The following is a 16,923-nucleotide window of genomic DNA, read 5'->3' on the forward strand; positions in this document are numbered from 1 at the left end:
TGTAATCAGCTCTTCTTTGGACACTAATTTACACATCCAGATTGAAGAACTGGAACAAGCAACAATTCACACATCCTTTTGTCACTCTCCATGTTTAATTTATCTGATTTACCAAAGGTTTCTTAGGCACCTCCATTACTTCATCCTGTTAATCTTGATTGATAATGACCCCAAATATATTAAGTAATCGATCAATTGAAGTTCCTCTACATACTCTTTACACAGTCTCATTCAGTGTAACATCTTCTTCCTTATGTCACCAGAATAATTTACCACTCTGCCTAACTCATTTACAAGCTGGTACAACATGTGCCATCATCCATTCTTAGGTACATTACACATTTCTACAAAAATATTTGCCACAAATTCTCCTCCCATCCTTCCTCAAGCCATATTAAAGTTCAAGGGGCCATGAATCCCTCAAAATATGGATCATGTTACTGAACACATCTGAGATGCTGTTTGTAACTGTGTACCAAGTTTGGTTAAAAATTATTACCATTTCATTAGGTTATTGAGTTCATACAGTTGGAGGCAGGTATACACAGGGATAATGATCACCTCTATATCCTCCTTCATCAAACTGTCTGGGCAAATTAATAATAGAATTCTAAAGTTTCTGATGACCTTGATCTCCTTGACACCAAAATACATAACCAAAACCCACCAAAGAAGGCCAATGACTGGAAGAGGAAAATGCTGACCAAGCAGGTGAAAGGTATTTACAGCCACACTTGATGTAGTTTGTTTATCCAACAATAAATTGAAAACTATCTGGATAAACTTTACACACCACAACAAACAATGTCTGACCATGACCCTATTGTCAAGTTCCAAAATGTTGTAGCAAAGTTGATAACCATCAGTTTCCTAAATAAAAGGTAGATTGTCAGGTGGCTTTCCCATGCTGTGTGTGAAAAACTGAAACTGGACATCCTGGATAACATCTGGGAACACAACAAGTGAGGTTTGTGTACCAATGCTTGTTTATATTTTAAAAAAAATTTCAATTTGTTACCATAAAGAACTCTGGTCCAAATTTAGCCTTTAGGACAAACTATGACTATATTGTGATCAAAACTGTTGCAAGAAAGAAAAAAGTTAAGCAATTCAATTCAAATGAATATGCACATATGTTAGTTAGCATCATAGAAAGAGCAAGCAATTAAAATTTATTTCTGGTTAGTTTACTCAAATGTTAATGCATTAACACACCACAATATTTTACTAATTAAATTTAAGCAGAAGATTTGAACACAGTAATCTGAGCAAAGAGTAAAATCTAATCTGCCTTCAATGATAACCAATGGAAACAAACATAGCAGAATAAGATTATCCAAGATAATAAAGTAATCATTACAACACATGACAAACCAAAGCTAAAATTATTACTCTCATGACAAATCTGGATAAGCATGATCAGCATGGGTGAGACTAAATCTTGCCATATACTTGATGATTAGCAGAAAAAGCCCTGGCATGAGAATCCTCTATGATTACTCTGGTTAAATCTTCCATCTGCAGTGAAGATGATTAACTGCAATTAGGGCAAACAGTCTCCGTAATGATAAGTTCTTTAGCTTCAAGTCCCAATAAGGAGTATTCGTCGAGCTCTAGGCAAATCCTCAAACTTTAGAAAATAAGTTACTTACGCAGGACTTGGGATCTGCTGCTGCACTAACTTGTAAGCATTGGGATTATGTCTTTGTACTCGGGGTTAATGCACACACTATCCACAATATACTTCAGATGATGTGAAAAGGATATGAACATCTTTGAACATCTCTAAGATACTTCCTATACAATGTATCTTTAATAACTTACGTGATGGGATTCTCTTGAAGACAGTGTGTTCCATGAACTTTAAGAACCTCTGAGCATAGAAGGTTGGTCGATGAACTGATATAGTATCCTGTAACAAGGTGACACATTAGAATTGGGACACTTCACAATGAAAAATAGTGAAACTTTATAAAAACTTCATAATGTAACCTGTATATGTACAAGACATTATTTCTTAAACCTGTAAGGTTATGTTATTCTTCACAATGAAATTTAAAGTACAATACAGTACTGTATACTGTACCTCATATGTTTTATTTCATAACATGGTTACTAATTAAATTATTATTTTTAGTTGATTAAAAATGCATGCAAAGGGAAGAAATGAGCATGTTACAAGGTTTTCAGAATATTGGAATGATTAAAAAGGGAAAGAATGTGATGGAATTATGATCTGAGCTTTAATTTACAAGCAATAAGAAAGCCTAACATGGGCTCAGGAAGACAATATAGAAATATGAAATGGGTATATGATGAAATCTTTCAAAAGTGCAGTCATCAGCGAGGGCTCTGTACGAGTCACCTTACTGTTCAGTGGAAGAAAATATAAATGATTTTGTCATGTTTGAAGAGATGAGGGAACAAGACAGAGGAGTGATATATACAGTATATATACAGCTAGACCCCGACTTACGACTGCTTCGACTTACGACCGCCGCAGTTGTGACCATTTTTTTTTTAAATGACGCACGCATTTTCTATACCGAAACGTTTCCAGCTAATGTAGTCTCCATGTATAATTAGAAAATTATGGGGGCCCCATGTGCATTCAGGTGACTCCATTAAAGGTAAGTGCTCAGTCACACTGTATCCATTCCTCATTATGTATTACTTTCACTGTACTGTATCCATTCCTCATTATTTATTACTTTTACTGTACTGTATTTCATTGTAGATTTTTAATTTAATTTTTTTTTTTATCTATGTCGGACTTACGACCATTCGGACTTACGACCTGGATTTGGGTCCCTAACCCCGTCATAAGTCGGGGTCTAGCTGTATATGGATGGCGTGGTATGGAAAATTGCTATTACTATATTTTCTATCAATTATGACACCACCTCCAAAATTAAAGAATCTGAATCCTAGTTTCATTATCACACAGATGGGAAATTTTTATATTTTAGTTTACAATCCAAATTAGATGATTCAAGAAAGTATATAATAAGCTTACCTCTTGAATGCTAAAATATGACAAGCTCTTTGTACTCACCCCATCATGGATCATTGACTTGAATGTGTGTTCAAGTTTTTTCTTTAAACGAAAACTTTGAAGAATATCAATGATTCCCAAGAAGAGTAATAAACGCTCTCCTTTTGCATTCCTTGCAGGAATACCTCCAGGCCTGTAAAATGTGCACACAATGAGATTACTTTTGCAAGAAAACTTTGAATACTTGGTGATGTCAAATCATGGTTTGAAAACTAAACTGGCAATGAAACCGAAAAGCTTAAAGAAATACTATTGCATTAAATATTATATGAGGGTATATCAAAGAAACTATAAAAGGACTGTTACACATGTCAAAAACTGGTAACCATCTGTAGAGAGAGAGAGAGAGAGATTGTAGTTGGTATTGGCATACCCTACTACAACAATTGTGAATCTTACAATTATTGAAAAAAAATTCAATTAAAAAGGGCAGGGAGAAATTAAACATGCATTTTTGTCAAATCAATTCAATGAGGCATCCCCTTGCCAAATACTGTAGATACTTTACACAGGATGATTTGAACTGATGGAGGTTATATAACATAATCACTTTGTGGCTAAGGTTTTGGTAGGCAGAGGTTCTGCAAAGCAAAATTTCAACAGAGAAATTGTGAGCCCATTCAAGTGCTCTTGAAGGCAAACTGAGGGAGTGCACTGGTGGGATTATTGAGCGTAGTTGTTCAGAACTATGAATGGGAATATCTTTAGTACCAGGAAAGCAACGAGCTATCCACACAAATGTGCAATGATGAAAAATTTCTGGTAATATGATCTTTAATGGTTGGTTAGCTTTTTTTTTTTCCCACCACATATTCTGGGAGACGGTGTGTTCCAACACAGATTAAAACAAAAATACCATTATTTAAGAAAAAATTTTCACTAGATTCCAAATTCCAATTACTTATGGCAAATATGAAAATGAGTAACACCCCTTTCTCCTCCAAACCTTGACAATAAACTGGGTGCTGCCATGTTTTCATCACCATTATTCCTATTTTGAAAGAGGAAAGTGGTCTCTATTCCAAAACATCTTGATAAGCACTGCCCATTAATCACAGTGTGAGATGAGGTGTCTGTGGGTCCTCGGTGAATTTGTAAGATGTATTTGATTTGTGGAAGATAAAAATAAGAAGCAAATGTATGTTAATATCCACAAATGTGAGTGATGGGAGAGTGTACATTTTTGTTGTCATAACTGCAGGGACACCAAGCCTCAGTGTCTTCCATCAGAAAAGTGCCAAGTCAGTGATACAGTACCTCTAAACTTTGTCTTCCAGCAGTCAATGCTACTTATTCAGGTACAGGTATCACTGTAAATATCAGAATATTTGTCTAATAAAACTAAAATATCTAGGTAATCATAAAGAATAAAATATCTAGTACAGTACAGTACTATATTACCTCTTTTTATGAAAACAAGGCAACTCCATCAATATCATGTCTACTATAGATGAAGCCTGGACGCTAATGATATGTATGCAGCAGTACCATGGTGAGGAGTCATAGAGGGAGAGGAGCTTGATGGCTTGTCAGAGAAGACAAAATATCAATAATCATCCATGACATAACAATAAATTCACCAATTAATTTGCTGTGAAATAAAGAATCGTGAAACTAATGGCTCGAATACAACAGGAGTTTACTACATTTTCCAATTTCACAAACCATCAAGTTAACTTACGGGACTTGATCTTCCTCATCTATAGGATCGGAATCTGCCTGTATAGATTCCATGGCTGTTGAGTGAGCCACTAGCTTGTGTCTGTTGATGGATCGTGAGCGGGTAAGACTGGACCCTTCAGCACCTTCTCCACTCCCATCTTCCGCTGTACCTCCGTCACCACCATTTAACCTTCTCTCTTTTTCTTGCTGAACACGAAAAATATCAGAGTTTACACATAAAGGCCATGACGAGCAAAAGCACAATAGCAAGAAAAGCATTGAAATAGTTATATGCAGTATACATGTTTACAGTAAGACCTCACAAATTCACACTCCAGAATACAGAGGGTGAAGGTAGATAATTTGATCAAAAGGAGTCAAATTTACATGTGGAAAGATAATTCAAAGAACAAAATAATTCTTTTCCCTCAGTCTTTCAAACTATAAAACAAGGTGGCTCCAATCATGAGTAAGCCTAACCTCTCCCTTCATTCCCTGTCAATCTTATAGTTTTAATGATGTAACAACTGCACTCAGCTACATATAGAATACTAAAAAATACTACAATAGGACTAACTAAAAAAAAATAATATACATATAAATAATAATCCTTGCTCCATTAAGGGTATAGTATCTGCCGGGCCAAAGACTACTGTGCCAGGTTTCAGGTGCTTCAAAAATATTTAGCTAAATAAAGTTCTTGCTACTAAAGGTGCAAAACTTCCCTGGTACACACTGGCAAAGACCCAGAGGATTTAACTGTAGATTACAATTATGGATAAACACTGAATATTAAACATACCTGAAATCTTGTTGTGATACATCTAATTACTGTAACAAGTTCGTTTAAAATCCATTAATATTTGTTCAAGTTATTGTGTTGTAGAGAAGAACAAATGCACACACTCACAGGGACATAGAGAACATGCCTGCCAATTATATAATCTATTATGGGAATGGAGATAAATACCAATCACCGTTGAGCTGTACAATTAAATAATATAGATGACACTTACTGCTTTCTTCTTTGCTGCCTGGTCTAAATTGTGAATGCCCACCAACAAAGAGTAATCCATGATCTTGAATGATGTTAATACCTGCAAGAAATAAAGAAAGTTACATTGAATTCAACACCTATTATCTCTTTAGCTACATCCATTATGTAACCTCATAATACCCTACAGCATAACTTGTACTAAGTACAATAAAACAATAATTACCCTACAATCCCTGGCAATAGTGTTGATGAGAGCCTTGTAGGTTTCAGCCTCCAAAAGGATGCCATCAGGATGATGTTCCATAAAGTCTAGATCCTTAAACGTGGGTGAGTCTTTGCTACGCTCGTACTTACTCGCCTGTAAATAAAAAAAAATGTGATCACTAAAACATCTAACTATACATGTACAGTTTATAAGTATCCAATTTGTTTTGGTCACCTAACAAATATATAATGTATCACCATAGAATAAACTACAGAATCAAATGTTCTTTAATATTTTTGTTTTCAATTTTTAGTACCCGGTATGAATTTTGCAAACACTATTTTTTTAACCTTCAGCAAAAACATAAGCTGATGCAGTAAAGACATCCCCATCCATGAAAAGCAAGTGAAAAGAGTACAGTACATATGATCACCAAGTTCACTCACAAAACACAACAGTACAGTACATGTTTATACACAACTGTAAAGTATTTGGATTAAAATAATGGCCTCTAATGAAAACTTGCATTTACCCATGGACTTTTTTATTGCTTACTTTTATCTCTGAAAATTAATTAATAGAAAATTAACTTAACATGGCATCTAAACATGAAATAATGAAACAAAATAATACTGACATCAAGAGACCAATAAAAAACAGTAAGCTTCATGAGATATATTTTAGAATACAAATACACAACAGTACTGAACCAATGGGAATTTGGATGACAAACAAATTAGTCATCAGCTGCATCATCTTGAGTGGATCAAAACCATTTCTCAATGAGTGAGTCAAGACTAACATTCACAGCACTGAGTAATATAAGTTATGACTCACCTTCCTCTTGTAGGTGGAGCCCTTCAGATCGTACCTCTGGTGCATCTTTATTGATGACGGCAGCAAATTGTTCATAGTTATTAACCTAATATTCTTGGCATTACACTGAAACATACAAAAAATAAAACAAAAGTATTAGTAAAAGATTTTACAAATACAGTAATACTCCAGATTCCCAGGTATTTGATGAACAAATTAAGATAGAAAATGAAGAGTTTTTTGTGTAATAAACAAAGAATTAGAGACCACATGGACACCAACACTAAAAAAAAAAAAAATGAAAAATAAAATAAAATAAATAAATAAAAATAAATATAAATAAATAAAGGGGATCAAGTAGTGTCTCAAAGGTTTACCAAAATGAAGATAAGAAGATAATGTCTGTAAGCAAGGATTGGGTCATCCAAATGAAGATGAGGGAAATAATCAGTAGCTATTAAAGACGACTATAGTTCTCTAGTGTAACACATACGAGAAAAATAAAAAGTTAAGGATGCCACAGGCAACAGGATGAACAAACAGATCAAATGGAAAGTAGAATACAGAAAATATAAAGAGAAAATATGAGCACTTACGAGCCGAAGTTGGCTTGGTTGGCTTGTCGTGAGGAGGATGCATTCATGAGTACAGTACGATAATTCATATTTCGTACCAAAATCACCTTGTGTACCAATTGACAATAAAGGCGGTTCAAAATGATCAGATTTTGAAAAAATTGGTTGTCTATTTTTTACATTGTCCTTTTACATAACAGAAACCTCTAAAGAAAACTGAAATGCATGATACCCCTTTACTAACAATCACATGTATCAACTTTTCAAATCTAAGTTTTTACAACTGTCGGCATGGAAACCAGAGTTACCAAGGAAGCCAAACAAAGGTCAGTCTTAGCAAAGTTATCATAAGGAATACCCACTGTAAGCTTCAAAAGCCAAGGCTCCATGGTTCATAAGCCAAAGAAAGACCGAGGGTTGAGACACACATACAGGACCTACAGGAATATTGAGATCCAATGTAAAATGGAGCAATATTTAAAAATGCTTTTCCAGGAATCTGTATGTGCCAGTTTTAGAAATTTATACCATTCCATCCACAGAGACTGATAGATGTTCATTTCTAGTTTGCCTTTAGATGTTGTTTTTGTATTCTCTGAAAGCTTTAAATCCACTGAAAAGGGAACTGAATCACCCCAGAAGAAATTTGCTAAATAAATTGTTGGGAAATGAAAAAGATACCTTTGGGTACCCTTGATTTCCTCTCCAGAGATTAAAATTTTTCTTCGTAACAGGAAATTCCAATCCAGATAAGAGATATGAGCTTCTGCTTTGAGCTGTTGTTATAAGTAAAAAATGTCTTCACACATGGGTGTGAGAAATGAAACTGTTGCTTGAGAGGACAACTATGAATTATAATAAGGAACACCTGCATCAAGTTTAACTAAAATTCAGCCAAATTGTTCATAAGGTGAATACTGAGAAATGGATGATCAACAGAGGGTGCACAAGACATAGATCATTTACATAAAACCACTTGGCATTTCCCAATGTAAGATAAAATCAATGAGACTGAATTATTTAACTGTGAAGTTTAAGTAAACCATTGAACATAAAAGAAAAAAAAGTGATTTGGAACAGTAAATTATCTAAAGTTAAGGTAATACTGCATGTTAAAATTCACAAAATCAATAGTGTTAGAAAGCACAAATTGTTAATAAAAAATCCACTCCACGATGGCAAAAACTTATGAAAGAATCTCTCAAAAGGAAGCTCAACTGTAAAATTAAAACTTCATCTTCCTTTCATTTACATGCTGCAGTACACACCAAAACTTCATAAACGGGGGAATGGAAAAATTGGTTAGTCCGAGGCCTTTCATAAAACTGCCGAGATATAAACCTCATTGCCTAAAAACCGCATCATGGTTTACTATAGTGATGCAGGAGCTATTTTGATGCAAGTAATTATTATTATTTTTTTTTTTTTGGTGTTACACATAAGTTACAGTAACAACCTTTAATCTTGAGTGTAACATCCCTCAGACAAATGTGAAGGGCAAATAGAAGGTCCCAATTAATGAGCTCTTATACCGAGAAGAATACCCTCCCCCGGTGTATAAAATATGAGCATAAAAAAACTGATCAATCACCTGAGGCACAACACATTACCCTTTCAGTAACAACTCATGATTACTTTTTTCTTCCCAAGTTTGTATTCCACTCAATAGACCATATGGCTCAATATGCCCATGGAAGCACTAGACTGTGGGAGTAGTAAAGAGACTCCACAAGTGATGGTTATTTGATGATTAACGACACTCTAATTCATATTACAGCTTGAGCAGCCATCAATGAAAAACAAAAGATTCAACAATTGATGTTACCAGAGTGCAATAATTAAATACTATTATATCAGTAATGTATATTGAAATACATACTACGTACTAGCAGTCAACCAGAATTCAAGAATAAAAAAATATGAAATTATTTTTGGGTGAAAATACTGTCAAAGTATGAAGGCAGATTTAACTATAATGAATGCCTACTACACCTATCTGAGGCTTCCACTGGGCACACATTTCAATGGATACAACAATAATGAAGAGAAAGAACAGTTGACTTGCACATGCAACTCAAAAGGGGAGATGTATCATCTCAAAAATGCAGTAAAAGAAAGTCAAGCTGAACCTACTTAAGAATTGGTCTCGGCCATGAACAAGCAGGAAGAGGGAGCACAAGTTTCCAAATATGAGATGCAAATTTTTTTTTATTTGTAACAGTCATTTTCACCCTTTACAAATGCAAAATAAGTTCATCACAAGCTTCCAGACCGTTCCCATGCTTGATACAAATTACATGAGGGTCCCCTGGTAGTGGTAACTTAATATGAAAGCGATAATCACTGATAGATAAATCATTTACAGGCAACAAGGGTTCTCTGTGGCCAAAGTCATAAATCTGACTGATAATCTGATGGCGAGTCCTTGAGTAGTAGGCAGTATGAGGTACAGTAAATCTCATCATCCTTTACTTTCTACTAATGTGTGTCCAGTGTGAGCCTTATAAGAAACTGATTGGGTAGTCAGGTAAAAATTTGACCTGATACTTGTACTAAATTCAGAGTCAGATTTAATGTTAGTACCTATCTGTGGGCACAAAGCAAAATATAGTACAAACCAGTACATATACAATACTATAGAGTGTACAAAAATTCAGAAAACACACAATATTTAAGAAGGAGATCATTTCTACCTCTCTAAACTCAAATAAACTATAATCTTCCAAGAAAATAATAAAAATGTTGTGATGTGGGAGGATTTTGTAATAAGTGACATAATTAAATAATTTCTTTCTCTGGTTGCATTCATAATCTACTGAAACCTTTTGTCTTTAACTCATGAAGAAATTCAGGAGGATTTATGTGCAGTACTGAGAAAGAATTAAACAATTATACCATAGTGGTACATATGCTTTAGTAAGGACAAATCATACTAATGAAAAAATAAACACGGCATGTCAATCTAGAATCATATCTGGAGCACATTACCAACTCTATACCCTAAAGTACAAGAGCAAACTGTAATGGCGAAAGCAGTGCTGAGAAGGTCCTAACATTGGTAATATGAAATAATGTGTCAAAAAGGTGAGGGTTACCTTTGGTTTAAATACAGCAAATGGGATAAATAAACATAACAAAGTTGGTTGAGAACACTAGAAAAGTAGTGTACAGTACTGTATATGGAAAACAGAAAAAAAGGTGAACAGGAAAAACAGTAAATAGACAGGAAAAAGTATATAGACAGGAAAAAACTATATAGAGAACAGTTGAAAAGTACACATACACAGAAAGAAGAGAAATAAATACAGAACAGGACACAAGTTATACAGAACAAGAGGAAATTACATAGAAAACAAAAGAGTGCTACATAAAGAGACTTAAAAATAATCCCTATATGATGGACAGTGTGCATGAAGTTTGAGAATATGTGGTGGCCAGGCCTCTTGGTCAGATGTAGTATAGTGAGAATTTTGTAAAAATTATAAGAACCATCACGAGGCACAACACTACTCCTACACTTGTGCTTCCTTCCATGGGCACAATATTATCAATGATCCATTCCAGTGTGCAGTACAATACAGGGTGTCCACAAAGTCACTGTTCTGATTTCAAACATATTTTATGTGCAAACAGCATAAGATATTGAAATGCAGTTTTGTGAAGTTGCTTAGGTGAAAAACAAAACACTGCATTTCAATATTTTATGCTGTTTGCACAAAATATATGTTTGAAATCAAAACAGAACTTTATGGACACCCTGTATTTTAATTCCATTTTTCCTTTATTTATTAATAAATCTTACTAAACAGTTTAACTACAATCAAAGGTCCAGTCAAATGAAGCCCTTGGCCAAGGAATGAACATACAAACAGTAAGAATTTCTTTATCCTGTGCCTTCAGGAGTGCAGTGATATCAATAAGAACAGATAGGACTCCCACAAAAACAAAGTAATAAAAATCCACATAGGAATATAAAAGTCCTCAGAAGCTAAACTCTTCTACAGCTATTGTAGCCAAAATTATATTTGGTCCAGTCATAATTAGACTGCTCAATTTTGTCTACCTTATAATGGTGATCTGGATGACATTTCAACACACCGCAAAGTTTGGTTGCAGATTGCTTTAAAGAAAAATGATAAATGAGCTAAAATAAACCTTTGACAACTATTGTAACAACTGTGTTACTCATAATGATAATGAAACAAACACAAAAGGAACTGCATATTAGGGACAGGCATAGCCACAAGATATGACAAATATACTGTACAGTCTTAGGATACCAGCACCAGATGAAGTACTAAAACTGTCCACCTTACCTGATAATTATATAAGCCGAAAAACTTTGGTAATAACGTTCTAGGATTCTGGTTCAGATTCTGAAAAGATTATAAAATAAAAATATATAAATAAAAAAATATTGAAAAATGCATGCAACTTCACAATACATATACTGTATAACATAACCTTTCTGGAAGGATAATTTATGGCTCTAAGTTTGTCTAGTTAGAGCACAATGAAATATTTTTTTAAACCTCTCTTGTCATATTGCATGATAGGCAGAACCAAGAGCACCTGTGGAGCCTCTCTTACCTTCCTGTCATCCATTCACTCTTACTGCTTGCCTATATCCCTGTACTCTACTCCACTGTTTCCCAGATGACCATCATCCTTCCACCTCCACCTTGGTCTACTCCTCTCCTGCCTATTATCAACCTCTGAATTATATAAACATTTTACTAAAATTTCACCTCCCTTTCTCTCAAGATGTCCATACCACTTGATTAGACCCTGATCTGCTCTCTGCCCAAAATTTCTTTCACTTCTACATCATGAACTTCCTTTATTTCTTATTCACTGTTTCCTTTTTACCCTATTCTGCTACACTTGCCTTATATTAATTCAGATTAGCATTTAACTGTTTCCCATTTATCCAATACATTTTCAATGCTACCCATGCCACTTTTAATACACTCTATCATATGCTTTTTATAAACCTCCCAAAATTACAAAAATAATCTCAACTCTCATCCAGAAATTGTCCATTCATATTCTTTAATAAAAAACTTGATTCACAAATCCTCATTCTTTTCTGAACTAACACAACTCTTCCCCTCATACACTGCTCTCATGCCCATGTAACCTGTTCCCATCAAATACAGTAGAAAACCTACCATATAGTATCCTGGCAACAACTTTTGGAGGAAGTCGGCTTCCTTGTGCTGCACAGTCTTGATGATGAACTCGTCATCATTGGTGAGGTAAAAGATGCTGCCACTCGCCCCAGGGTTGCTAAGTTCTCGCAGAGGCTCCGTGCACAATGATACCTGTTGGGTGGGATGGTTTTCAAACGTAAATACAATATACTGTATATTGTACAGTACTTGGATCTCATTTGAAGTAACATTAATTTCATTTAAACTAAAATACTAAAACTTTAAGGAAATCTGAGCCTAAAGGTCCTTTATAAAATTTACACTTAAGCATTGCTAGCCCAGTAATTATGACTTAAAGCAAAGAATTAATGATGTTTTATCCATGGATTGTTGATATAACATTGCCATACCTAAGCATGTTTACAATGGAAATTAATTACTATGTCAGGTTAAGTGTTGCAGTTTTTAAAACAATTTACTCTGTTTTCATATACTGTACCACTTCCTAAAACACTGTACAGTATTGTTATTGACTGGGATGGTGTAGTTAAAAATGAAGTAGACAGGCCGGATTTTGAACAATCATAAACAAATGACCCCCTAAGCATGGAGAAACATCTGAAGTGCAGGAATAACAGTACAGGGTAATAATAATAATAAAAATAATAATAATAATAGAGATAAATAATCCTTTCTAACAAAGTTATTTTAGTATACAACATCAGGAAATTAAAATATTATAAGTAAAAGTGATTATTGTACATGTACCACATTTCAGTAGATGGAAGCAAAAACTGAACATAAGTATTTTAATGCAAGGAAAGTTCTAACAAACTTTAAAGATAAAATCAAGAGTAAGATATACAAAACTTTTTTTTTTTTTACTCATTTGTCATAGGACTAGAATACTGTACACATACAATCTACTGTATTAATAGGAATCTTAACTTTATGATTACAGATGTGAGGTCAGGCATCAACAAGGTTGGAGTTAACTAATGCATTGAACCTTACCTAAAGTCAGAAAACTGATGCGCTGGCGTTGATTGAGAACCAGCAGAAGCAAAGAATATAGTTTCTACCACATAAAAGTCTTGAATTAAAACATCTAGATCAGGTTTACCCGCCAAGCTCCCCACCGCCTGCTGGATCCCCAGCTGAATAGACCCCATCAACTGGGAAGTCCCAATCTGTGGGGTGGATTATTGCTTATTAATACCCAGTACATCTTGATGTTAATTATGGTCTTGTCTTACCCAAGTTAATCTAATGTGAGTGTTTAAGAGGAATGATTCTGTTGCTAAATGGACCCTGGGACTTACTGGCAATAATGTAATGATTAAAGGTTCTCTAGCAACTTATTTGATATATAAATGCCTATGCCTACCCGTAACTACTTTTCTACCCACAAGCTGTAGTCTACAACTTCTTAAATTTGATGACATCTGAATACTGTATATTGTACTTGTTACAGCTCATAAAAGTACAGACAACACACAAATATTTCACTTCTGCCACCAAAGAGTAATTTAATAGAAACATATAACTGTGGTAATAAAAGGTTCTAACAACATTATACATAGTACAGTGCTGTTCTGTATACTGTCCTTACAAGGGAAGTTTTGTCCTTGTTCTTTATCTGTACCTAGCTATAGATCCATACTTACTGTTAGATGTCTGATTAAAGTTACTGAATCTGAACCTCAATACTGTACAGTCTTTGGTATGTCACTGAAACCTGCAGCACTCTCCAGTACAGTACATTGCTGTATTTCTGATCACAAAGCACCCCAAATGCTTATGTTGTGCAGATCCATGTTGTTCATAATTCCAGCTACAGTATAGTATTGCACTGTAATGTACAGTGAGTCTCTGATAATCAAATTGATTTTATAATTTTATGTATTTTACAGCCTATGGCCTCTAGTGGAAAAATGCTAAATAACTGTACTACAATATTCTTGAAGAAATATTTCATTATTATTCCTTACTCTGTATATACGTACAGTACCATCTTTCTTGCAAAACAATAATTGTTAATACTTTGTACAACAGAAGTTCACAGTAACATTCTTGTAGTTCTTACACAAATTAACAGTAAAATTATTCATTTACACTATTCTATTACAGTCCTGTATAGTACAGTATTGTATGTCTATCTACTCAAATGAATTTGTTTCCTGTATCTTAAAGGAATTGCTCTTACTACAGCAAAGTACTGTATTTATTAATGAGTAGCTATTCCCTATTTACTACTGTACTGTATTAGCCCTTGTCGGCCATATTCAGTACTCAACACACACACTACTAATGATCCTTTCTTGGGAACCTCAATCAAGTGATGAATGGTTGAACCAAGCCAATAGGACATACCATCAAAAGGCTGCTAAATCCTTGTAATTACATTTTGAACATCAATATCCATCATCAGAATTAAGTTAAGGAGCATTTTCTCATTTCTTACCTTCTTGTATGTGACCACACCACCTTCTCCAACTCTTCTGTGGCCAATCTTCTTCTCCTTGTCCCGAAAGGTGTCATAACGGGAAGGGCCGGGGTGTAGTTTGGGGGTTTGGGCTGTGGGCGTTTTAATGCCCCCATCCTGACCCGCATTTTGTGCTGCTGCGATCTGTAAAATTAATCATGAGTGAGTTACATCTTTTAATAACATTGTGACCACAACACTGATAGCTATATGTTAAAAAAATACAGTATGTACAGTAACAGTATATAAACATAACCTACAAAAAAAGGTGCATAAACAGGCCTAATACTGTTCTGTACTGTAATATACAAATACCTATAATCAGAATATATTTAAATATAAAATATTACCTGTACTGTATGAGAGAACACAGGAAAACAAGACCGCTATGTTCACCCACCAGCTAATCCCTTGAATAAGATACCAACCAACTGAGTGTTATGAGTTAGCTCAAAGAGTAAAATACCAGTACCCCTCGAGTCCAAGTCTTAACCACGGAAGTATTCAGGTTTAACCTCTTGAATACAGTCAGGGGTGAGTCATACATGAAGGGGTTACGTACAGTTGAATAAACTTAAGTGGGCTATATATTATACACAAACATTTGATGAATGTTTCTCATATGAAAAATCCCTTTACTGGTGTTGAAATGATAATATTTATCTAGTGTGAGATAGAGCATATCTGAGGTTGATAAGAAAGGAATGTTCACCTCAGCTTACTCACTCCTCTGCCCGACCTGACCTGACCGTGACTCTACTCCTTAAAGGGTTACATTATAACAAACATTATTTGTACGTAGCTAACATGAGTTTGTTGTAACTAACACGAGTCAGTTATAACTAATACATTCTAGCTGTAACTAATACAGATGCAATTAACACAACTTATCTGTATCTGACAACTGTAACTGACAGCCTAACTATCTGACACAACACAACCTAACTCTGACACAACTTACCTGTAATTAACACAATTTACTTATTATTGTTATAACTACAGTACTGTATTAACAATTAAGACAATTATAGTACTATAAACAAATTGATTACATTAACACATCTTCCCATAGATATAATTACACATCATAGTTATTTTAATTAATATGCATTTGTTGGAATTAGCATCACTTAATCGTAGTTAATACGACTTAGGCGAAATTCAGAACTTTAATGAAACTACAGGTACTTGGCTTGGTTGAAAATGACAAGATGTGGCGGAAACTAACGACAGAGTTGAAACTAACAAGAATCAGTTGATAATTAAATGACTAAGCTAAAACACTACCAAGAATTTTTAAAAGTAAAATGACATTACCAAAACTAACAAACTCAAAGCACAAGTAGAGTCTACCTGGGACACACTGTGACGCTGGGCTCATAATGAACACAATGGACATTTTACTGACACTCTACTGAACAATGAACTGGACGTTTTTTTATTTCTATAACAAATAAACAGCAAGAGTTATTTCAACAGTTACACACAAATGACCCAGAAAAGTCATCACTGCAATAGCGCTATTAAAATATGGACATCATTTTACCCATGACATGAACGTTTGATATTTTGACTGACAAAATATTAGAGGCAACTACAAAATGTGATTCAATTCAATGATATACAGTATATATATATATATATATATATATATATATATATATATATATATATATATATATATATATATATATATATATATATATATATATATATATATATATATATATATATATATATATATATATATATATATATATATATATATATATATATAATTTTTAAAGCTACTACACTGTATTCGTCAAGGCAGGGCAGAGGCACAAGTACACCTTACTTTCCTTGAACAATGAATCATCTCCCACTAAAATAGTGAATTAAAGTTAATTTATCAGTACAGTGTATAAGAAAAACAAGTACGTAGTTGTAGCTTCAATGTACGCTGCCCCTCCTAAGCCATAAGAAAGGCCAAAGC

The 16,923-nt window shown here is 34.2% G+C and overlaps 1 protein-coding gene across 1 annotated transcript in view; it reads right to left on the reverse strand.

The window, feature by feature from the left end:
- Window positions 1–16,923, reverse strand: part of LOC121874613 — a 187,082-nt gene that overhangs the window by 73,759 nt on the left and 96,400 nt on the right. Inside the window, exons 3-12 of the mRNA XM_042378841.1 lie at window positions 14,928–15,092; window positions 13,546–13,653; window positions 12,482–12,634; window positions 11,627–11,686; window positions 6,757–6,861; window positions 5,938–6,072; window positions 5,734–5,814; window positions 4,737–4,924; window positions 3,056–3,188; window positions 1,825–1,912 (exon numbers count right to left, since the gene is read on the reverse strand). Of these exons, the coding sequence (XP_042234775.1) occupies window positions 1,825–1,912; window positions 3,056–3,188; window positions 4,737–4,924; window positions 5,734–5,814; window positions 5,938–6,072; window positions 6,757–6,861; window positions 11,627–11,686; window positions 12,482–12,634; window positions 13,546–13,653; window positions 14,928–15,092 (1,216 nt within the window). The remainder of the gene's footprint in view (window positions 1–1,824; window positions 1,913–3,055; window positions 3,189–4,736; window positions 4,925–5,733; window positions 5,815–5,937; window positions 6,073–6,756; window positions 6,862–11,626; window positions 11,687–12,481; window positions 12,635–13,545; window positions 13,654–14,927; window positions 15,093–16,923) is intronic.

This window comes from Homarus americanus, unplaced genomic scaffold, assembly GCF_018991925.1.
Source record: "Homarus americanus isolate GMGI-L3 unplaced genomic scaffold, GMGI_Hamer_2.0 scaffold34360, whole genome shotgun sequence".
Lineage (NCBI taxonomy): Eukaryota > Metazoa > Arthropoda > Malacostraca > Decapoda > Nephropidae > Homarus > Homarus americanus.